Source organism: Tursiops truncatus, chromosome 7 (genome assembly GCF_011762595.2).
Source record: "Tursiops truncatus isolate mTurTru1 chromosome 7, mTurTru1.mat.Y, whole genome shotgun sequence".
NCBI classification, from domain to species: domain Eukaryota; kingdom Metazoa; phylum Chordata; class Mammalia; order Artiodactyla; family Delphinidae; genus Tursiops; species Tursiops truncatus.
In genome coordinates this window covers 6,885,265-6,909,516 of record NC_047040.1, presented here as the reverse complement: position 1 = coordinate 6,909,516, position 24,252 = coordinate 6,885,265, and the positions used below count along the sequence as shown (strand labels likewise).

Here is a 24,252-nt window from a genome sequence, read left to right as displayed (position 1 = left end):
GTTCAGTTTGGCCACAGACTGTAGGTTATGATCCCTGGTCTAGATCTAGACAGACTCAGGTTGGAGGTGGAAACACTGGTATCAGCTGAGCCTGTGGGGACCAGTCACAGTGCTTCAGAGAACTGAAAACAGCAGAGAGCTGCATGCCTGTGAGTGTGAGTGTGTGTGTGTGTGTGTGTGTGTGTGAATCTGTCTGTGTGTGTGAGTCTGTCAGTTTGTGTGTGTGTGTGTGTGTCTGTGTGTGTGTGAGAATCTGTGTGTGTGTGTGTCTGTGTGTGTGTGAGAATGTGTGTGTGTGAGTCTGTGTGTGTGTGTGTCAGTTTGTGTGTGTGTCTGTGTGTGTGTGAGTCTGTCACTGTGTGTGTGTCTGTGTGTGAATCTGTGTGTATGAGTCTGTGTGTGTGTGTCTGTGTGTGTGTGTGAGTCTGTCAGTCTGTATGAGTCTATCAGTCTGTGTGTGTCTGTCAGTCTGTGTGAGTCTGTCAGTCTGTGTGTATGTCTGTGTGTGTGTGAGTCTGTCACTGTGTGTGTGTGAGTCTGTCAGTCTGTGTGTATGAGTCTGTGTGTGTGAGTGAGTCTGTCAGCCTGTGTGTGTCTGTCAGTCTGTGTGTGTGTGAGTCTGTCACTGTGTGTGTGTGAATCTGTCAGTCTGTGTGAGTCTGTCAGTCTGCGTGTGTGAGTGAGTGTGTGTGTGAGTCTGTCGGTCTGTGTGTGTCAGTGTGTCAGTCTGTGTGTGACGGTGAGTGTGTGAGGGCAGGTGCACCCACCCGGGGGCCCTGGGTGGAGCTGAGGGCGAGGCCAGCGGTTTCTGGTGGCTGGTGTCAAGGACAGGACAGAGCCCCAGAGGTAAGAGGAAATAGAATAACCGCTGCAGTTGAACGTGAAAAGCCCTCTCAGCCTTTCTGCTGACAGACCGCAAGCTGCCCGCGTCCACGCCCACCCGCCCCCCTTCCTTCCTGTGGCAGCGGCCCTGCTCTGAAGCCCATGCCCTCTGCTGCCCAGGAACCTCCTCCAGTCCTCGATCCTCGGCTGCCTGGGCTGCCCGCCCCCTCCCACCAGCCCTTCCCCAGCCTGCACCGCGCTCCGACCGCCCGACACAAGGCCGGCCTCCCCCCGGCCGCTGCCCCAGCCCTGGTTCCCGGGACGGAGCCGAGTGTGCCCCCAGCCCCCCGGCACGGCGCTGGGCCTGGGCTCCTGACCACCGCACGCGGCGGCCTGCTCCCACGGACAGACGGGCGGCGGCAAAGCGTGTGTGGCGGGGACTAGAGCAGATCCGAGTACTACCTGAGACGGGTCCAGGGGCCTCTGACAGCGGGGCATTGGGACCCAAGTCTGAGGGCAGAGGAAGGGTCCTCGTGGGAGGGGTGTCCCACGCAGGGGGAGCAGCGAAGCCAAGGCCCCGTGGTCCCTGGGCTCAGCTCTAGTGGGTGATGATGGGACAAGGCCAGAGAAGGAGGCAGGAGTCCTGGGCAGTCGGAGGGCAGCTTGGAGGTGGCGGAGTTCCCCTGTACCAATCCCCCCCACCTCCCCTCCCCCGTCTCCTGGGGCTGGTCTCCCTCCTTACCTCCCCCAGAATGGCTCCCCGCCATGGTCAGCACAGGGCAGGAGCTCGGTGAATGCTGGCTGACCGGCGGAAGATCTAAGACCTCTTGGAGAGCTAAGACCTTGTACCCTGTGCAAGGCCGCGTGCTAAACGCGTTCCGGCTATTACTTAATACAGGCGCCCTGTGTGGGCAGGGACTGTCATCAGCCCCATTCGCGGACAGGGCTCTGGAGGCTGCAGTGATGTTCCCTAACCTGTCCGAGGCCCTGTGACAAGGAAGTGGTGGGCAGGGATTTAAACCCAGGCGGCACCGCAGGGTGGGGAGAAAGCTGAGAGGAGGGGCGAGGGGAGCAGGGCGGGGTGGGGGTCGGTGGAGTGTGGGGGGGGCAGGAGGCCTGGCCTGGCTCGGCCACTGGCTGGGCTATGGCTCCCCTGAGTCCCAAGGGGCAGAGCCGGGTGATCTCCAGGGCCCTTTTGCTACCCAGCCCAGACAGAATGTCAGCCACCTGGGTGGTTTTAAATTTTGAGTACCAAATTCAAAACAGGAAGAGGAAACAAGGGAAGTCGATTTTAATAATATATCTTATCAAGCCTCATACGTTCAAAATATTACCATTTCAATAGGTATTCAATATAAAAATTTATGAGATATTTTACAGTCTGTCTTCCTTACCGAGGCTTACAATTCCGATGTGTCTTTTACACGTTTACATCTCAGTCTGGACCTGTACATCTCAAGTGCTCAGTACGTACGGCTCACAGATGCCGTGATGGGTGGAGCAGGTTCCCAGACTTCGGCATGTGTCAGAACCACCTAGAGCAGGGTTGGCAGACTTTTCCTCCAAAAGGCCAGAGAGTAAATATTTCAAACTTTGCAGGTCATGCAGTCTGTGTCATAATTACTGGATTCTGTCTAGGCATAACTGTGTTCCAATAAGACGTTAGTTATAGACTCTGAAATTTGAATTTCATACCATTTTAATGTGTCACAAAATATTCTTCTTTTGATTTTTTCCCCAACTGTTTAAAAACATAAAAACCATTCTCAGCTTGTGGTGGGTCAGTGTCTGCCGAACCCCTGTCCTAGAGAGGACTTGCTAGACATGGATTACTGGCTCCCACTTCTGAAGCTCTGATTCAGTAGGTCCAGGGCGGGGCCTGAGACGTGTGCTCCTAGCAAGTTCCCAGGTGGTGCTGATGCTGTTTTGGGGAACATACTCTGAGGACCACTGGTCTCAGTGTGGGTTTTGGTCTCTCCAGGAATCTGGAGTTAGCTGGTCACCACCCGCTGCCCCCCAGCCCTGGTCTCCTCCTTCTGAATCTCCTTCTCAAGGTTTCTGGTTCCTTCTAATGGTCCTGCTTGGGCATGTGGAGAAACTAACACCCCACCCCCCCCACCCTTAGAGGGAGATGCCAGGATGAGTTAACACCAGTAGCCTCCTCCCTCAGCCCTGCTGAGAACCCCAAGGTTGCTGGCCGCTCATCCCATTTTCCTGTTGTCCTGGAGGAATCTCGCCCCCCAGTCCCTACCACCTGTCCCATCTCCCACCCCAGACGAAGCTGTTCTGCTCTCTTCCTTGGCCTCCACTTTCCCGCAGCGGCTCTCTCCCTCCTGACGAATGACGTTGCTTCACCTTGATTTCCCCCCACTAGGCAGCTTTCCCTGTTTGATGCTCTGACTTCTCCCTCCCCCTCCCTTTAGGGAACAAGGGAGCCGTGGGGGTATCGTTCATGTTCAATGGAACCTCCTTGGGGTTTGTCAACAGCCACCTGACTTCCGGAAGCGAAAAGAAACTCAGGTAATGGAGCTCATGCCCCCGGAGCAGGGGTTGGGGTTATTTGCCCAGACAGACCTCAAACCCTAAACACCATAAGGACGGCTCAGCCCTCGGCTGGGACCCTGTCCGGTCGGTCTCTAAGGGCTTTTCCCGTGTTCTCATCAAAGGCAAGTACAGCTACATCCACGTGTGGCTGAATCTTGCCTAAAGGACGGAACAGACATTTCCTCATGTCGCTAACCCAGCAGACACCTAAACAACACTCCGTTTCTCAAGGGAAAACCTCATCCGGGGCGCCCTTACGGATGGGCATTTTGCCTGTTGGTGGCCCAGCCACGCAGACGGCCATCTAGAAGACTGATGATTCCGAGTCCCTGCGGAGCGGATGCTCCCGGGGCCCCGCCCTGCGTTCCCAGTTCAGCCCAGGGGCTGCATAAGTGTGGTTTGCTGCCACAGGGCTGAAGATTTCAGTCTCACTCCCCGACGTGTCCCCTCTGACTTCCTGGCACGGGCAGCAGGGAACTGATGCCCCTGTGCTAAGCTGGCTGCTTTTTTGTTTAATTAGGCGAAACCAAAACTATATGAACATTCTCCGGTTTCTGGCTCTGGGAGACAAGAAGCTGAGCTCCTTTAACATCACTCACCGCTTCACCCACCTCTTCTGGCTCGGGGATCTCAACTACCGCGTGGAGCTGCCCACCTGGGTGAGGGGCCGTCCTCCTGGGGCTGGGGATGCGCAGGACAGAGGCTCCTTGCATTAGCTCAGGGCAGGGGGTCAGGGAGACACACGACCGAGCTGGGCCAAGGCAGCTACTCCTCCGGGACTCGACACTGGTCCCATTACGGAGCCCCTGCCTTTCTTTACGGCTGGTCTCTGCTCACGCCTACCTGCCACATAACTGTCCTGGCCACCCCACCTCACCACCTGTCTGCCGCTCTGGTCCTCTAGCTAACCAGCAGTGGCCCCTCGACTTGCCAGTCCCAGATGCCCAGGAAAGGCTGAAGTCTGCAGAGACCAGCTCCATTTTCTCCCCAAATCATGGGTCACCGGGCAGCCTGAGGAAGGCATTCCTGAAGTTGGATGCCCATCCAATGAGCAGCAGTCAGAGGGGCCACATGGCACAGATGGCCTTGCTCACTCAGGGAGGGCAAAAGATTCCCTGCGAAGGGAGTGGGCAGGCATGGCCCCTGGACACGCCTGGAGCGAGACTTGGTTGCTCCTGAAAGATGGGGCAGAGGCCAGGCATGGGAGGAGAACTGTCTGCCCCTTGTGTACCAGGAATACTTTGGCACTGCTGTCTGTGAGGGGAGAGGGGACGGCAGAAACGGACCTGATTTTATAGGGGAGAGAGGCTCCTGGAGCACAAGCGGCCTGAGAAAATGGCCTTGGGTTGGTTACAGGCCTCTGCCAGTTGGGATTGAACTCCCCTCCCAGATGTTTGCCCAGCCCTCCCACATCCCTCGGCCTCCTCGGCCTGTCGCTGCCACAGCGGCTTTTAGGGCCCGTCTGTGCCCCCCTCTGCCTCCCCGGCCACTCCCTCCCTCACAGGGTGCTCCTCGGGAACTTTCCTTCTCTCCCTCCTGACTGAGCAGGCAGAGGGGAGAGGGCTGGACAGAGGCCCCACAAATCCTGACCCTTCACAGTTTAAGGGGCCGTCCGCCCAATCACTCCCCGGGAGGTCAGCCAGGTGCATTCGCCAAAGCGTAGGCAACGTAAGTCTCAGGAGAGAGGACAGCTGGATTCCAAGGACGGCACACCCCACCGATATCACGCCGACTCTCGGAGTCCGAGCCCGGATCACGGAGGCCCAGTGCCCATAGCTTTGGGGGCTGGGGTTTCAGATCCTTTCATGGCTTTACAACAGGCTGTCTCACAGAGAGAACAGGCAGCCAGGGAGACATACCTACCCATCTAGAGAAGCCTTATAAAAATGATGCTAGAAGTCGGTACACAAAAATAGTATCCCTCCGTAAAGTTAGAACAGCCAGGAGCTTATGTTACTGAGTTGATATTTCACTACGATTGCAGGGTTGTCCGTATAAAACGGTGGAGTGTAAATAAGCACCAGCCCAGCGTCCCTGGAACCAGGGCCTCGTGCAGCTTCGGGGACTCGGGTCCTGGCGCGCCAGGCAGGAAGGTGGCGACGTGCCTCTTACCACGTGGGTGAAAGGGTTGTCTCACCAGTGGCTTGGCCGTGTCTTTGCTCCAGGAGGCGGAAGCCATCATCCAGAAGATCAAGCAGCAGCAGTACGCAGACCTCCTGGCCCATGACCAGCTGCTCATGGAGAGGAAGGAGCAGAAGGTTTTCTTGCACTTCGGTGAGAACCGCCATCCTTCTCTCGCGGGCCCTCTCCCTCCAGCATTCTGTCTCCCCTTTTCCCAAGTATCCTCACCGGGGGAAGGATTATGCCTGGAAAAGAGGGGAACTTGGCCAGACGTGAAACATGGGAAATCAAAACTGAAACCGTGGTTTTGTTTGGTCGCAGAGGAGGAAGAAATCACATTCGCTCCCACTTACCGTTTTGAAAGACTGACTCGGGACAAATACGCCTACACTAAGCAGAAAGCCACGGGGGTGAGTCCTCTTCCCTGCCCTCCGTCTCCACCCCCCTTGCACACCTCACCCCTCTTTTGTCCATGCCCATAAAGGTGAATGGGAAGTGAAGAGCACCCTCATCCACTAGGTAACAAAAAAAGAAAGAAAACTAGAAATCATATGTTGATCGTGTCACAGAGCAAAACCCTCCCCTAAGGAGAGGCTGGGCAACCAGACACGCACACTGCAAGCAGTTGCCTCATGACGCTTCTGTCCATGTGTGTACGTGCGTGCGCGCGCGTGTGTGTGTGTGTGTGTGTGTGTATGTGCCACATCTTCTTTATCCATTCATCTGCTGATGGACACTTTGGTTGCTTCCATGTCTTGGCTATTGTAAATAGTGCTGCTACGAACATTGGGGTGCATGTATCTTTTTTTTTTTTTAATTAATTTATTTATTTATTTATGGCTGTGTTGGGTCTTCATTTCTGTGCGAGGGCTTTCTCTAGTTGCGGCAAGCAGGGGCCACTCTTCATCGCGGTGCGCGGGCCTCTCACTGTCGCGGCCTCTCTTGTTATGGAGCACAGGCTCCAGACGCACAGGCTCAGTAATTGTGGCTCACGGGCCTAGTTGCTCCGTGGCATGTGGGATCTTCCCAGACCAGGGCTCGAACCCGTGTCCCCTGCATTGGCAGGCAGATTCTCAACCACTGGACCACCAGGGAAGCCCTGCATGTATCTTTTTGAATTAGAGTTTTCTCCGGATATTTGCCCAGGAGTGGGATTGCATGATGATATGGCAACTCTCCTTTTAGTTCTTTAAGGAACCTCCATTACTGTTCTCCATAGTGGCTGTATCAGTTTACATTCCCAGCAACAGTGTAGGGGGGTTCCTTTTTCTCCACACCCTCTCCAGCATTTATTTGTAGACTTTTTGATGATGGCCATTCTGACCAGTGTGAGGAGATACCTCATTGCAGTTTTGATTTGCATTTCTCTAATAATTAGTGATACTGAGCATCTTTTCATGTACCTGTTGGCCATCTGTATGTCTTCTTTGGAGAGATGCCTGTTCAGGTCTTCTGCTCATTTTTTGATTTGGTTGTTTGCTTTTTTGGTATTAGGCTGTATGAGCTGTTTGTATATTTTGTCTCTCTTTTAAGTCCTGTACTCAAATATATTTGATAATCTGCCAAGTCAATCATCATTACACAAGCTTCTCTGCTGCAGGACTTATCAGAGCCTTTACAGGTTTATGAGCATGTGGTTCTCTATGGGAAAATTCATGTGCCAAACTCAATTGGTCATGAAATATCAATTAATATCTTATGAGCCCACTTGTGTTCCACTAAACAGTGTTTGCGGAAACTGCAATAAAGCATCCCTTCATTCTTGTTCAACAGATATTTATCGATGACTTATGATGGGCTGGGCGCTGTCCTAGGTCGTGGGAGATCAAAGATGAGTCAGATGTCTGCCCTCAGAGAGTTTGTAGTAGGAAAGACAAGACAAGATAAATACGCAACTAACTAACCAGAGGTAGAATATAATGTGGTGCCCAATGCTGTGAGGAGAGGTCACAGAGGGAAATGGCCATCAGGGCAGGGAAGGATCGGGGAGGCTTCCTGAAGAGGGGCCACTTGTGGTGCCTGAGGGTGCTTGGATTTCGACAAGACAAGGGCTGAGGGGGCCTGATCCACTTCAGGTAGAAAGAATTGCCGGAGCAGATGCCAAGGCAGGAAATCCTGGCATCCATCCCCTTCTGGGGCCCAACCCAGGGGAGCCAGCCCCATGCCGGGTCCTGGGGGTTAGAGGTGCTGCAGTGATGAGCTTCCCTGGGGCCACTAGAGACCTGGGGAAATAGAGAGCATTCTGGGCATGACCTGGACTCAGGGGCACATGGGAGACTGGATGGAAGTGGGAGAGAAAGGCCAAGAGTTGGGGAGATGCCAGAAGAAAGCAGGAGTTAGAGGAAAAAAACACACAGACTGAGAGGAGGAGAGCAGACTCAGCACTGCTGCCATGACAAGGCTGAGACCCGGGACAGGACACCTTGTGAGGTGCCCACTGGCTGCTGTGTGCCTGGGCTCGTCTGGTTTAAAGGCACCCTCAGGGCAAGTCCCTGGGGGTACATTTGGAGGCAGCGAAGGGATGGTCTGGTTGGATTTGAATATGAGGAGAAAGAAACTGGGGCCTGAGGTGGCAGAGAGGGGGGTCCTTGATGCAAGGCAAAGCGTCTTCACCTGTTTGATGGGCACCTGTTTCAGGAAGCCACTGCAAGTTCTGCTGAGGGGTTAGCACTGTCACAGTGATACACAGAGAAGACTGGCCTGCGTCAGTGTAAAGGATGAGGATGATGCAGGGGACCAATGAGGAGGCCAGTGTGGAGGCTCCAGCTGAGAAATAACTGGGTCCGAAGCGGGGGGTGGGGGGGGAGCCCATGAAAATGAAAGAAAAGGAGGAAAGCAGGATATGTTGATAGATCTGATTGACGTTGATAGAAACTGTGAAATCAGAAGGCAGGGCTGGCTCGGAGGGGAAAAATAGAGCTTGTTTTCAGATTTACTGTATAACACGACTGGAAAATCCCAGAGAAAACATCCAAAAGGCAGCTGCAAACACCAGACTGATGCCAGGGCTGAGTTGTAGATTTGGGAGTTGTGTGCACAGAGAAGATGGTCAGATCATGGGAGTAGGTGAGGTCACCAAGGAGTACACGGACGATGAAAATAGAAGAGCTGTGGACAGATTTGCGGGTCGTCTCCATTGAGAGAGGAGAGGAAGAAGCAGAGACAACAAAGGAGACAGAAGAACCATGTGTGTAGGTGGTGGGAGGACCCAGCAGGCAGCTCGCAGCATCACAGAAGCCGGGGCTGAGAGACTTGCCAGGATCAGGGGTCACCAGCATGGAATGTGAGTCAAGGAGAACGTGTGTGGTCACTGGAACCTTGCACAAGCAGCTGGACTTGGGTTCTGGGGTTGAGTGGGCACTGAAAGGACAGTTGACATCGAGCCTTGGAGGTGAAATCCAGACCGCAGGAGGGTAAGGGTGGCTCTTTACCAAGAGTGTGCAGGTGAATCACTGGTGAATCTTTTCAGAAATACAGGTGCCTGGACCCCCTCCGCAGAGGTTCTGATAAAGCACGTCAAGGGGTGGGGCCCTGCTTTCTGGGTCTTTGTGAAGCTCCACCAGTAATTCACCGGAGCAGCCGATGCTGAGAACCGCAGTGTTAAGAAGTAACAGTTTGGCAGCATCTATGAAATCTAAACATGCACCTACCCTGTTCAGCAATTCTACTTCGTTGTATACCTGAGGGAAAGTAGTGCATTTGTTCCCCCAACGACAGATACAAGAGTGTTTATAGCAGCTTTGTTTATAATGTCCAAAAACTGGGAACAGCCCTATTTCCGTCAACATGAGAATAGATCAATGTGGTGTATACGTACAATGGAATACAACTACTCAATAAAATGAAAGAACTTATACAAGCAGCAGGGTGAATAAGGTTGAAAGAAGCCAAGTGCAAAAGAATATATACTAAGTCCATTTATAAGTTCAAGAGTTGGCAAAGTTAATCCATGGAGACCTTGGCCCCAGTAGTGTTTGCCTCTCGGAGGCAGTATTGACAAGGAAGGGGCCTGAGGGAACCCTTTGGGATGATGGACGTTTTCTATATCTTGATCTGGGTAGTGGTGAAGTGGGCGTATACAAATGGAAAAGATCCTCGAGCCCTACAGTATAGATCACTACACTTTACTGTATGTAGGTTGTACCTCAAGTTAAAAAAGAGTAAATGGGCAGTCCAGAAGTAGAGACAGTGAAAACAGAACATTCTTGAAAGAAAATTGGCAAAAAGAAGAAAAGAGAAAAGTAACTGAAGGCTCTTTTAGGATGAGAACTTTTATGTTTGTAGGCAGAGGAGAAAGAGCTAGAACTTAAGTGGAAAATGGTATTCCTTAAGGAGGGTTGCTGTCATTGCCAGTTTGCCTCGTCTGTCACACCCAGTGGACACTTGCTCACAGTGTAGCTTGGAGAGGGCTCATCATAGTACATGTTGTTTGAAAGATGAGATGGGTATGTGGAGGGGTGGATGGATATGTGGATGGGTAAGTGGATGGATGGATGGATGGATGGATGGATGGATGGATGGGTGGGTGGATGGGTGGATGGATGGGTGGGTGGATGGGTGGGTAGATGAGGGATGGATGTGTGAGTTGACGGGTAGGTAAGTGGATGGATGGATGTGTGAATGAGTGTGTGGATGGATGGTAAGTATATAGGTGGATGAATGGGTGTGGGGGGTAGCGGGAGTGTGTTATTAAAGTGAGTGGCTGGGTTGAATGTACAGGTAGAGGGGTTCATCTGAGTCAGAAAAAAACAGTAAGAGAATGTAAAAATACAAGAGATTCTGAAATAGTGAGGAGGGTAAGGAAGCACAGCCAGGTGAATCGATCTCATTCTAAGACAGGAGTCCAGGGCTTCCCTGGTGGTGCAGTGGTTGAGAGTCCGCCTGCCGATGCAGGGGACACGGGTTCGTGCCCCGGTCCGGGAAGATCCCACATGCCGCGGAGCGGCTGGGCCCATGAGCCATGGCCGCTGAGCCTGCGCGTCCGGAGCCTGTGCTCCACAACGGGAGAGGCCACAACAGTGAGAGGCCCGAGTACCGCAAAAAAAAAAAAAAAAAAAACAGGAGTCCAGGTGTCTGAAAGTGTGGGGCGTGGCCGTGGAGCCAGGACTTAAGGCAGGCGGAAAGGGTTTAAAGCCACCTCTGGGGAAATCCTACAAAAACCAGCAGCAGATGAATCCAGGATTACAGATGCAATGCCTCGATCTCTTCTTTTACGGTGTATCTTTTAAAGTAGCAGGCATTTTACAAAGCTTTGACTTTGACTTGCAGATGAAGTACAACTTGCCCTCCTGGTGTGACCGAGTCCTCTGGAAGTCTTACCCTCTGGTGCACGTGGTGTGTCAGTCCTACGGTGAGTGGCAAGTTGAGAGGTTTGACTGCCCTAAACTGAAGGACTCCAGTCTGTCCATCTGTAAAATGGGAGAACTCCCTGCATCCCCAGTCAGGTGACCTTAAAAAGGTGATGCATCCTGTCCCATCTTGGGCTGCAACAGAATAAATATCTTCTGGTTTGGGAAACATTTGAATTATGGAGCACTTTTTAAAATAAATCTAGATTTTTTTTTTTGAAAAGAGCCTGTTAGGTTTGAACCATATAAAAGTGGTGTTTTCATAGATCAGAAATCGTTAACTATTGGAAATTCACATGGTTCAATCGAATGCATATCATGACTACACACAAGTGTTTGGGGGAGATTTAAAGATAAACCGGGGTAAATTGATGACAAAGACACAGATGCAATATTAAAATAAATAATTGCGGAAAAGTTATCCAGCCCCGTTTCACCCCCGCAGATTGGAGGTTTTGCTGCTGCCCAGAGGCCACCTTCCTGGCTCCCACCCTCTGTGGGGACCCTCAAATCACCACGTTCAATTCAGGTCCCATAAAGTTGAACTGGTTTCCATTCCTTTCTTTTGTGCATGCCTTCTGCTGCGCAGAAGGGACCACAGCAGCTACGCTGGGCTAGTTTAAGGCGCGCACCCTTCAGTCCCCCGGCCTCTGAGCTCTGTGCCCAGGAGGGACTCCACTCCCCTTTAGATGCGCGGAAGGGCAACCCACTCCCACAGCCAAGGAACTGTTCTGCTTCAAAACCTACAAAGGCCCACATCCCACCCTCTGCACTCAGCCTTCTCACTTGTATGTCCCCTCCTCATACCCCATCCACACCCGCACTCTCCAGGCCTGTGACCCTTCCTGCCACCGGCCATCACCCCGGTCCTCTCTCAGCGCTGCCTCTGTCCCTCGTCCTGCAGCTCCACGAGTCCTGCCAATTCTGCAGTCAAGTCTGCCTTCCAGCCACCCTCTGCAGAAATTCAGGAGAAAGTGGTGGCTTGTGGCATTACTGCTTTTTGAGCCTAAATCCGGTTTTCAAAACGACCCTATCATGGAGGTTTTTAGAAAGAAGGAGGGAGACTCGTCTGGCAAGTGGCATTGAGGAGCTAGGAGGACACAGCTGCTCCCTGTCTGGGCTGTGCATTAGCGAGGGGGAGGAAAGCCAGGCCTCACCTGGGAGGCTGCAGTGACTTCCAGGAAGGGCCAGGTTTGAAACATGAAGGGAAAGTTTGAAGAGGTAAGGAATTTTGCTAACAGTATTTCATGGAATGCTGGCGGAGGGTCTCATAAGTTGTGAGTGGGCAGAAAATTGGGAAAGAAAAGGGGGTGAATGTCCAGAGCTCAGGAAATGGGGGTAAACTTTGAGCTTGAGTCTCATGGTGGTGACATCAATAGCATGTATCAGTTATCTATTGCTGCGTAACAACTACCTTAATATTTGCATATCATCCAGCAGGCTAGTTCAGGCTGCTGCTTCCTGGTACTGGGATTCCCAGCTGACAGTCCCGGATGTGGAAGTACTTTTTAGGTCTCTGCTTGCCACACATTTGCCAATGTCCTGTTGGTTAAAGGAAGTCACCTGGCCAAGCCCAGACTCACTGTGGGAGGGTGGACCCACAGGGCGTGGTTATAGGGAGGCCACCTAGGTAGGAGTCCACCTCCCAGGTTTCAGGCACAGTTACTGTAGTGCTAATGCTATCACGGTCAATAAACATCTAAAGTATTTTTAAGAACATTTTTTAAAACTCTGCTTGTCCACCCTTTAACTTCTCCTCTTCTGTTGCCACCACAAACTTGTAGCCCCTCACTCAGCCTGACCCCTGCTCCTCCGTCGTCTCCCGCTTCACACAGCACCGGATCCTCGCTGATTTCTTCCTGCCAATGGCCAAGCATGCTTTAGACTGCTGCTCCTCCTACACCTTGCCTCCTGTCTTGGGGAAAGGATGCCCTCCTCCTTGCCTGGATAAGCTTTTCACCTGGGCCCTTTGCTTCATGCTCTCTTTCTAGCCCAGTCTCAGCACCTCCACTGTCCCCAGTCCCAGCGACCCCACTGTCCCCAGTCCCAGCAACCCCACTGTCCCTAGTCCCAGCGCTTCCACTCTCCCCAGTCCCAGCAACCCCACTGTCCCCATTCCCAGCACCTCCACTGTCCCCAGTCCCAGCGACCCCACTGTCCCTAGTCCCAGCGCTTCCACTGTCCCCAGTCCCAGCAACCCCACTGTCCCCGTTCCTAGCACCTCCACTGTTCCCAGTCCCAGCGACCCCACTATCCTCAGTCCCAGCGTCCCCACTGTCCCCAGTCCCAGCACCTCCACTGTCCCCAGTCCCAGCATCCCCACTGTCCCCAGTCCCAGCACCTTCACTGTCCCCAGTCCCAGCACTTCCACTGTCCCCAGTCCCAGCATCCCCACTGTCCCCAGTCCCAGCACCTCCACTGTCCCCAGTCCCAGCAACCCTACTGTCCCCAGTCTCGGCATCCCCACTGTCCCCAGTCCCGGCACCTCCACTATCCCCAGTCCCAGCGACCCCACTGTCCCCAGTCCCAGCACCTCCACTGTCCCCAGTCCCAGCGACCCCACTGTCCCTAGTCCCAGCGCTTCCACTGTCCCCAGTCCCAGCAACCCCACTGTCCCCGTTCCTAGCACCTCCACTGTTCCCAGTCCCAGCGACCCCACTATCCTCAGTCCCAGCGTCCCCACTGTCCCCAGTCCCAGCACCTCCACTGTCCCCAGTCCCAGCATCCCCACTGTCCCCAGTCCCAGCACCTTCACTGTCCCCAGTCCCAGCACTTCCACTGTCCCCAGTCCCAGCATCCCCACTGTCCCCAGTCCCAGCACCTCCACTGTCCCCAGTCCCAGCAACCCTACTGTCCCCAGTCTCGGCATCCCCACTGTCCCCAGTCCCGGCACCTCCACTATCCCCAGTCCCAGCGACCCCACTGTCCCCAGTCCCAGCACCTCCACTGTCCCCAGTCCCAGCGACCCCACTGTCCCCAGTCCCAGCATCCCCACTGTCCCCAGTCCAGCACCTCTACTGTCCCCAGTCCCAGCAACCCCACTGTCCCTAGTCCCAGCGCTTCCACTCTCCCCAGTCCCAGCAACCCCACTGTCCCCATTCCCAGCACCTCCACTGTCCCCAGTCCCAGCGACCCCACTATCCTCAGTCCCAGCATCCCCACTGTCCCCAGTCCCAGCACCTCCACTGTCCCCAGTCCTAGCACTTCCACTGTCCCCAGTCCCAGCATCCCCACTGTCCCCAGTCCTAGCACTTCCACTGTCCCCAGTCCCAGCGACCCCACTATCCCCAGTCCCAGCACCTCCACTGTCCTCAGTCCCAGCATCCCCACTGTCCCCAGTCCCAGCACCTTCACTGTCCCCAGTCCCAGCACTTCCACTGTCCCCAGTCCCAGCATCCCCACTGTCCCCAGTCCCAGCACCTCCACTGTCCCCAGTCCCAGCATCCCACTGTCCCCAGTCCCAGCATCCCACTGTCTTTCTTCTTCTCATTCTCTTTCTCCATCCATCTCACTGTTGTTTTAAGTTGTCTTTTGATGGTTGTTTGCAAGCGAGCAATTATTTTTTCCTGTTTATTGGCCATCTATATTTCTCTTGTGAATTTTCTGCCCACATCCTTTGGTTGGTAGAGGAGTGGTATGTTTATTTTTTCTTTGCCGATTTGTAAAGGCTTTATTGGGAAGGACTTATATATGTTTATTGCCTTCTCGGTCTCCTGTGCCGTGTCTCCTTTGCCCACTGATGCTAGGTGTGTCCTGGAGTTTCATCCTCATCTTTTGTCATCCTTCATGTCTTCCCGGCGGGGCCAAAACGTCCTCTAGGCCTCTGCTTCCACCTAACATCATGACTCCAAATCTGAAGATAGATCTCCAGCCCTGAGTACCCAGCCAGACATTTCCACATGACATATCAAAAGCACATGGTACTCAGGATTCCTAGACCTCTGCTCTTTCTCTTAACCCCTCCAAACATGCTCTGCTGCCTTCCCTTCTCATCTAAGCGCGAAGCTCCTTAAAAACATCGTCTGCACTCAGCGTCTGCACTTTATCACCTTCTACTCTCTCCTGAAATGGCACCTTCAGTGGAAGGTGCCACTTCTCACCGATGGGCTCAGTGACCCTAAATGCCCATCCCACTCTGGGCTGTGAGTGCTTCATCAATACAACAAAATGCTGAGACCAGAAAAAGCTCCACAGTTCATACGCGCAGTGATCTATATATTTAAAAACTCACAAGTCTTTAGGAAAAACTACTACAGCCACAGTTAGCCATGGAGGAGACAGGTCCCACGCTTTCACTACTTTCAAGCGTGGTTATGGAAGGTCAATGGAGCAACAGGTACAAAACCATGACACTTCTGGAGGCTTCCATAAGTGCAAGTTGATTTCTGCCATGCGTTTGCCATCCTTGGCTTGACCAGAAGGGTTTCTCCTTCCCTGCTCAGAAATTCCTTCCCTCCCCTGCAGGCAGCACCAGTGACATCATGACAAGTGACCACAGCCCTGTTTTTGCCACATTTGAGGCAGGAGTCACCTCCCAGTTTGTCTCCAAGAACGGTAAGCGGTGGGTGGTGTCCATCCCTCTGTTCTCCATGCGGACAGAAGGCCTGGGTGCTCATCTTCTGGTTGCAGCAATCAGTCGTCTGTGTTAGATAAAGGTTTATCCTTCCAGGCAAGTCCACAGTCCATCCATCGGGTCCCTTCACGTCCAAACCACATCATGATTTCAGTCCAGAGCATGTTCTTGCTGTCTTTGGCAAATATGCCAGCTTTTTTTAAGCTTCAGTGTTAATACAGTCTTTAAAGTTGGGGAAATGAGTGTTTTCCAAGGTTGCGGCACGTGTGCCACCAAAGACAATTCCGGGTGGGACATGGATGAACAGTTATTAGTAAGGCATTTATTTTAATACGTCTTAAATATGACTCTTCTGTGTAAGGCAAGAAACACTGGTTTTCCATTTAGTCTTATGATATACCTTTTTATTTAAATACGATTATTTAAGTTTTAAAAGCGAGTCTATTTAAAGAAAACGTTAAGTCAATCTTAGTGCATGTGCGTGGTAGGCGGTAAAAATTGTGAAGATAGGATGCGGGTGACTGAGTTTGGGGAAACATCAGAGTTAATAATACTCCATAGATTTGCAGGTAATTTTTCAAGCAATCCAGCTCGGCCCTGGTAGCCAGGCCAGCCTTGTCCCGGCAGGGGTCTGGGTGTTGTCTGTGGCACGTCCAGCCCTGGGTCTGGGTGACCGGGGAGCCATGTTGTCACCTCCTCTGCCCACCCCCCACTTCCGTGGTCAGCAGACATCACTTAGGAGGGCTGAGTGCAGGGCCCAATACAGGTTGGAAAAGCCTGTATTCCTCTGTGTCCTTGGTGCCCTGAGGGGTGTAGGTGAGGCTGGAACCCTGTCTTCTGGGACACTCTTGCCCACAGGCTGTTGGGTCTAACATCCATGGCCCCAGCAGTGTGACCTCCACTCTCAATACAAGCCTTGACCCACCATCCTGCCTCTTTCCTAGCTCGGGTCACTGTGCCTTTCCAGAACCTTCCACCTCTTCTCCAATCCCCACCCATCTCTCCTGTCTCTGAGTTCCTACAGCGTTGGTGGGGCAGCCTATGCATCACAGCCTTGATGAGGACCCTCATCACATCCCCAGAGTGAGGCTTGCCCTCCCTCCACTGGGACTCGGCACACAGCAGATGCTCACAAACACCGATTGCCGGGATTGAGCGTTGGTTGAACGTCTACCCAAGCAGAGCCTGGCCTTGGTGCTGGGGAGTTAAAAAAAGAAAGGAAGACTAAGTGAAATAAGCCAGACAGAAAAACAAGTACAAGATACATATATAGTATCACTTATACGTGGAATCTTTTTTTTAAAAAAAAAAAAAAAAGCCAGCTTCATTCAGAGAGTACAATGATGGTTGCCAGGAGCTGGTGGGGTTGCGGGGAGGAGATGTAAGTCAAAGGGTACAAATTTCCAGTTATAGTATGAGTAATTTCCAGGGATCTAAAATTCAGCTTGGTGTGACCATAGGTAATGATACGGCATTGTACACTTAAAATCTGCTGAGTAGATCCTAAGCGTTCTTACCACACAGTTAATTATATGAGGTGACGGATGTGTTAGTTATCTTGATCTTGATAATCATTTCGGAGTGTATATGTATATCAAGTCATCGCGTTGTACACTTTAAGTATACACAATTATATTTGTCAGTTTGTCTTCAATAAAGGGAAGAAGAAAAAGAAAGGAAAGCAGGAAGGATGGGAGGGATAGAGGAAGGGAATGTGTGTCCCTGCTCTCTGGTGGCTCAGAATTTATATGGAGGGACAGAACACTGTTCAAAGCCAGCCTAAGGACACTTGCAAAAGCATCATCTAAATGAAGAGCATACCTGCAAGTTACCTGGGTACAGGTAAACAGAAGGAGCTCAGAGTAAGCAGCAGGGGTAACTTTGCCCGAGGAAGGGGGACAGGCATCCCTCACTACGTGAACTTAGAAATGAGACAGATTATATGGGAACATACGTATATGTATAACTGATTCACTTTGTTATAAAGCAGAAACTAACACACCATTGTAAAGCAATTATACTCCAATAAAGATGTAAAAAAATAAATAAAAATGGGCAAAAAAAAAAAAAAAGAAATGAGACAGATTTGGGTGTCAGGCGCCTGAGCAGTCAGTACACAAGCTCTCTTTGCAAGAACCCATGGGGAGGCTGAGGCATTGAGGGCGCTGCCCAAGGCCATACAACTTTAGTGGCAAAGCTGAGCGTAGAACTCTTCCCGCTCTGCTCTGCACCAGCTTTGATTCGTCAGAGAGGCTGTTACCATCATCGGGGATGCTTGGTGTGGGTGGTGGGATTTCAGGAGAAACCTCTCCTTCCACTTAGACTCTCAACTTCCCTGGACCCTAGGAAGGAGCTCGGTGTCCGGGGGCTGGTTTGAAACACTCCATCTCCAGACACGTTGTGGAACCGAATCTCTGTTCTCACCTGTTCCAGGCCCCGGGACTGTCGACAGCCAAGGGCAGATTGAGTTTCTCAGGTGCTACGCCACACTGAAGACCAAATCCCAGACCAAATTCTACCTGGAGTTCCACTCGAGCTGCTTGGAGAGTACGTGCTTGCTGAAATGCCTCTTAGGGGGACAGGCACGGCTCTTCCACAAAAGCCTTGTCATTGATGGTGCCTTTCTCCGCTCTCTGGGAAAGACTACGGATCAGCCTCAAAGCGGGGCGGGGGGGGGGGGGGGTGTCACAGAGTGGGGCTGCAGGTGCAGGTGGACGGTACAAGGAGACACCCAGTTACTACAGGGACCCCCAGTATCCCGCGATACTGCTGCTCCAGCCCCAGGGACGGGTCAGTCACTGGTGCACAGACCCCTCGGCCCCTTGTAGACAGCTGGGCAGCTGGACCCTCTCCTTGCCCCTCCGGGCAGAGTTTAGCCCACTCGAGGGTCCTCCAAGCCGGGGCTCCAACTCAACCAGAGGGTCTTGCGCAAAGGTCCAGAGCTTGTGGAAGCCAGTGCTGGGGCCAGAGCGGCTGCTGGTAATCGCTTGTTCTTGCCCCGGGGTCCTCTGCTCTTTGCTACATCACAGGCATCTTTCTCAGGTGGTCTGAGCATCCAAAAGCAAACTAGAGATGGACGGCCGCCCAACAGCCAGCAGCAGTTCACACAAACTGTTTAGGAAACACCCTTTCTAGGTGACATTTCTAGGCATATTGTCTAAAGCTGTCCCACGGTGAGGGCACCTGTGTGGTTTCTAGCTCTCCTTGCTGAGATGGTCGGGGGCTGGGGGGTGGGGGGAGAGGCTGGCAAACCAACGCCACAGAAGGAGGCATTTTGTGACGGGATGACAGATGCTTCCAGAAATTGGGAACAGGACCACCTGTGCCACCAGCTGCAGTGTTGCCCCGCCCTCATTCCTCCTCAGACCCAGCCTGGGCTGGTGACAGATCCGCCTTCTCCAGGAAGTCTCCAGGTCCCAGTTCACCCAGCAAGGGCAGAGCACTTCCAAAAATGATGAGGATTTTTGTGCGGGTGTTTTTAATAAAATATCAAGGCATTTGCATACATTTCTATGGAAACAGCATATTAGGAAGCTTAAATTAGCATTTCAAAAGGCTGCTATCTTGAGTGGGAGGAACCATCATGTTTCCTAATCTCCTTGCCTGTGATGTGATGATTTCTTTGTTGCCTGGTTTGTTGCAAAGTGGAGCCAAAAAGGAGGGGAATCTCTGAGTCTCCTAAAAATAATTAGACCCTGTTGGCAAATGACCATCCCGTGCACCAAAACAAAATCCCCGACAAGCCTGACTCCTAGACGGTGCTGCGGCCCCTGCAGATACAAGAAGAAGGAGGGTCTCTTCACTGGTCCTGGTGGGACAACCCAAGGAGTCTTCTCTGTCCGGTTCTTGTGCTGTTTTCTGAAAGCCAGCCTTCTTATCCTCGGACAGGTTTCGTCAAGAGTCAGGAAGGAGAAAATGAAGAAGGAAGTGAAGGGGAGTTGGTAGTGAAGTTTGGCGAGACCCTTCCAAAGGTAATTCAAGAACAGGGAGGATTTTACGTTCGTCAGCCAGCGTTGCTGGCCAGTGGCGGAGCTCTGGCCGGGCCTGACCAGAGGGGGTGGGAATCCCACGGGCCAAATGCAGGAGAGGCTGCCTCTCTTTCAAGGCAGCTTATGACGCCCTTCCCAGCAGTGGTTAAACATGGGCCTGAGCCTAGTGGCCCCAATATTCGTAAATGAATTTCGATTCCCCTGATGGATTGTGGACGGGATCTGGAGGGTGCCTCATCTGACCAGGTGACTTTACAGAGAAAGGACCGGAAGCAGATCCCACAGAGGCTTGTTCATGGTCACGCGGCTGCACTGATGTTCTGGAACTTTCTGAATGGAGATAGAGTCCATCCTGTCAGTCAGCATGCACCCAGAGGCCTGCACAAGGGGTGTCTTGGTATCTGTGGATGGAAAGGAAAGGGGCAGCCTGGGACCTTTTCATTAGGCCTTACTGTGTTGGGGTCTGCACGAGGAAGGCTTAAGGTGTGAGAAGGTCACAAGCTGTAGCCAGCATGTAGGAGTGAATCCAGGATGTGTGTCTGTCCCTCGCGGAGTCACCCTCCAACAACCCACAGGACAGTCCAGGCCCACGCGAGGGGCTCCGCTGCAGGTGGACACAGGCCTCCTCCTGCCCAGATGGAGGGCAGGCCCCATGGTGCCCCCTTCAATGCAGCTCCACCCCGGGAGGGGGCCGAGGAGAGGGCTGTACCCTGCTGGGGGGCAGGGAGTGGGGTGCGTTCAGACCTGGCTCCTGGTCCCACCAGAGTCTGTGTATCGGCCCGGCCGCATCCCCCTTGGACCTGGGGTGGGCAGAGGAAGGGCAGGGAGGCAGGGGGGTGAGGCATGTTTGGAGCCAGGCCCTCTCCCCGGGGCCGGGGCGCAGTGTGACGGGGTTAAGCCCGCCTTGCTGTGCAGGGTGGACACATGGGTTCCTTCCTGCTCTCTAGGGGCAAGAAAATCAGGGATTCGAATTTGTTTAAAAAGAACGTCTACAGTCCTTTTTCCCATGCATTCCCCTCCTCTGGGCTGGCAACCCTCACCCACCTGTCCCCCACCTGTCCAAGTTAATCCTGTGCCCTTCTCTCTGCAGCTGAAGCCCATCATCTCTGACCCCGAGTACCTGCTGGACCAGCACATCCTGATAAGCATTAAGTCCTCTGACAGTGACGAATCCTACGGTAAGGGTTCCAGGACAGGGGCTGCAGGTGTCACACCTGCTGATCGAGGCCTCTGATGTAAGGGAAGCAGTGGTATCTCCTTCACAAAAGCCCACCGGCTGCTCTGTTCCCCATCCCTGTGCTGCCAGAGGGACAGATACTGGAAAGCTATCCTTCTGACCCCATCAGGCTCCTGGGACTGACAGCGGGCCGCCACAACACCTCCCACCTATGGAGCCTTTCCTGTGTCAGATTCCGTGCTAGGTGCTTGCATGTATTACTTGATTGATCCTGACATGACCTTGTGAAGCAGATACTGTTCTCTCAGTTAGTCGATAAGTAAAGTGAGGCTCAGAAAGGTGAAGTGACTTGCCCAAGTCACACAGGTTGTAACCGGCTGAGTCCTAATTTGAACCCAGGTCTTCCCGGCATTGCTCAGTGCCCAGACCAGGCAGGCTTGAGAACGCCTGTGGCCCCGGTAACGGTCCTCCTAGAGAGACACCATCTTCTGTAAAATCTTCAGCCTGTCCGTGGCTCCAGGTTTGCCCTTGCACTTGGTACATTCAGCGCAGCTAGAGTGTGGAGTGAGGGGACAGGTAGGCAAAGAGAGTCTGGAGCCAGACCCATACAAGACAGGCTAGGGGTAGATATCGTATCCTGGGGACGGAAGGGAGCCGCAGAAGAGTCAGGCCAGATGGCAACATGGTCAGCTTTGCGTCTTAGGAATATGCGTTTGCAGCGATCATCACGAGAGATGAGGGAGCCAGGATGAAAGTAGCGATGGTTAAAAAAAAAAAAAAAAATGGAGAGACAGGTTAAAATTGAGAGGTACTGAGAAGGGAAATTGTTTGACCACGGGAATCGGGGGAATAGGGTCGAGCATGGCCCTGAACCTGTGGTTTGAGTTGCTGGGGTTAATGTTTCCGTTTCCTGAACTGGACTGGCTGTGGTGAGTAGCAGGCAAAGGAGACTAAAACGGTTCAGCCAGAGAAGTGGGAGGAACGCCAAAGACTGGGGTCGGGGACGCGGTCAGAGCTGTTCAAGACGACATGGTTGTGATAGCAAATGTGGCCGAGGGATCCAACCAAATAAAGCCCAGTGTCCTGCAGACAGAGGGACTTGGGGACTTGTGGGCTTGGGAGAGCCGTGTGCACGGCGAGGGAGTGAGCGGGGGTGGGGAGGCCGAGGGCATGAGAGACCAGGATGTGCAGCTGGGTCCAGGGAGGGTGTTTGTTTTCAATGGAAGGAATTTGAGGGGGGTTAATGCTGATCAATGGAAGCCAGGAAGCAGAAAGAGGCTACAGACAGGAAGGGTGCCCAGGTGTGTCTGTCACCCACGGTGCAGGCTCTGGATGTACGTTCCGTCACCACCCTCATTGCAGAGGTGGGAAAATGAAGTGACTTGTCCAAGGTCACACAGCCACTGAGTGAGTTTGACAAGCTGCTCTGTGACCTTGGACTTGAACCTAGGCAGCCCAGCTCCAGAATCGTGCCCTCCACTCCCTCCCAGTGCAGCACTGGGAAGAGGGTCCCTGCACCAGGGCAGGGGCGGGCAGAGCCCGAGGACTGTGATGGAGCAAAGAGAGAGGATCCACGTGGGTGCCAGGGTGTCGGGAGGTTTGCTGGCAGGAAACGGGAACACAGGTCTGACGGTTCCATTTTCTTTTCAAACACTGGCGTTCTCCTTGGTCTCCTCCTCTTGGTATTCATACTGACAAACAGCATATCATACTAATAGCTAGGAAAAAAATCATCCAGCCATCTCATTCCTTGCTACAGCAATCATTTTTATTTTGCTTTTCCACTCCCGTGTTCATCCACAGGCACACATAGATTTCTATATGAATAATTATCACAGAGACACCATTTATGTTCTGCTTTCCTCACCTGGTATTAGATGATACACATTTCCCATGATCCTCCGACCCAGCCTTCATGACGGTTGCTTTTAATGGCGTCATAATATTCCACGGATTTACTATATCCTCGGTTTTTAAAGTGCTCCTTACTACGACTACTGAGGCTCTGCAAATTATTTTTGTCAGTGTTATCAACAATGCTGAGGTGGATCTCTTTGTGGACGTTTTTATTTTTTTTTGAGGTATAGTTGATTTACAATGAGTTAGTTTCTGATGTATAGCAAAGTGATTCCGTTTTATATGTGTGTGTGTGTGTGTATATATATATATATATATATTCTTTTTCATATTGTTTTCCATTATGGTTTATTATAGGATATTGAATATAGTTCCCTGTGCTATTCAGTAGGACCTTGCTGTTTATCCATTTTATATATAGTATCAATAGTTTACATCTGCTAATCCCAAACTCCTAATTTATCCCTCCCCCACCCCTTTTCCCCTTTGGTAAGCATAAGTTTGTTTCCTTTGTGAGTCTATTGCTGTTTCGTAAGTAAGTTCATTTGTATCATCTTTTAGATTCCACATATAAGTTATAAGTGATACCGTATGATATTTGTCTCTGACTTCACTCAGTATGATAATCTCTAGGTCCGTCCTTGTTGCTGCAAATGGCATTATTTCTTTTTTTATGGCTCAGTAGTATTCCACTGTGCACGTATACCACATCTTTATCCATTCGTCTGTCCACGGCCATCTAGGTTGCTTCCATGTCCTGGCTATTGTAAATAGTGCTGCTGTGAACATTTGCGTGCATGTATCTTTTCGAATTAGCGTTTTCTCCGGATATATGCCCAGGAGTGGGACTGCTGGATCACATGGCACCTCTTTTTAGTTTTTTTAAGGAACCTCCATCCTGTTTTCCCTAGCGGCTGCACCCATTTACATTCCCACCAACAGTGGAGGAGGGTTCTCTTTTCTTCGTTGTGGACACCCTTTATTTTCCTTTGGTTACATTTGTTATTCTTTTGGGTGGTCTCTTTAGGGCAAGTTCCCGTGTCTGCTGGCTAAAGGGTATACATATGTGTGCGGTTGTTGGTGCTCGGCACCCAGCTGATGGCTGTGAAGGCTCTGTCTTGCCTTGTGGACCTTGCCACATCCCCGTGTACAGGTTTCCCCAGATCCTTGCTGGTACTGGGTATCCTTTGCTTCTGCTTTTGTTCATTTCATGTCTGTGGGAGAGTCTCTTACTGCTGCCTTAATTTGCATTTGTGATGGCTCAGCAGACTGAACTAGTTTCCATGTACTGAAATCAACCATCTACGCTTCTTTCTGTGGAAAATGTCTGTGGGGTTATCTGCCCATTTGTCTGCTGGAGATTTCATTTTGAGGAGTGCAGATAAAATACCCTCTGTGTGAAGCTGGCTGCAACTAATGTTCCCACTCAGTCCTCTTTGCCTTTTTGTTTTTTCTCTGTGCAGAAGTTTTAAACTTTTCTATCCTATCTGTCAGTGTTGTTTTGTCATTTCTCACACTGCTTCAAACCTTGGGAAGTTATTCCTTCCAGCAATCAGATTAGTACTTAATTCTGGTTTTCTGCCGGATTTTCTATGATTTACTTTATTTTATATCCACTAATCTGCGTGGAGTTCATTTTGCTGTAAGGTTTGAGATGTTTTCCCCAATTGCTGAGGAGTTGTTCTGAAAGTTTTGTTTCATAATCCCTGCCTTGGCCATTGTCGCAAAGGATCATCTCTGGGCGGGAGAGCTAACTCTCCAGGCCAAATGCATGGTGTTTCTCCGGTGAAACGGCAGGGCTGGGTTGGGGGGGGCGGTGTC

The 24,252-nt window shown here is 52.0% G+C and overlaps 1 protein-coding gene across 2 annotated transcripts in view; it reads left to right on the top strand.

The window, feature by feature from the left end:
- The window catches only part of INPP5D (inositol polyphosphate-5-phosphatase D), a 132,276-nt gene that overhangs the window by 97,688 nt on the left and 10,336 nt on the right, over nt 1-24,252 (top strand). The window contains exons 14-22 of one of the 2 annotated variants that reach the window (XM_033859532.2): nt 3,246-3,342; nt 3,887-4,025; nt 5,532-5,640; nt 5,809-5,897; nt 10,756-10,837; nt 15,300-15,389; nt 17,842-17,955; nt 19,297-19,379; nt 20,488-20,575. In XM_033859532.2, coding sequence (XP_033715423.1) covers nt 3,246-3,342; nt 3,887-4,025; nt 5,532-5,640; nt 5,809-5,897; nt 10,756-10,837; nt 15,300-15,389; nt 17,842-17,955; nt 19,297-19,379; nt 20,488-20,575 — 891 coding nt within the window. The remainder of the gene's footprint in view (nt 1-3,245; nt 3,343-3,886; nt 4,026-5,531; nt 5,641-5,808; nt 5,898-10,755; nt 10,838-15,299; nt 15,390-17,841; nt 17,956-19,296; nt 19,380-20,487; nt 20,576-24,252) is intronic. The other variant, XM_073807099.1, reaches the window with a different exon arrangement.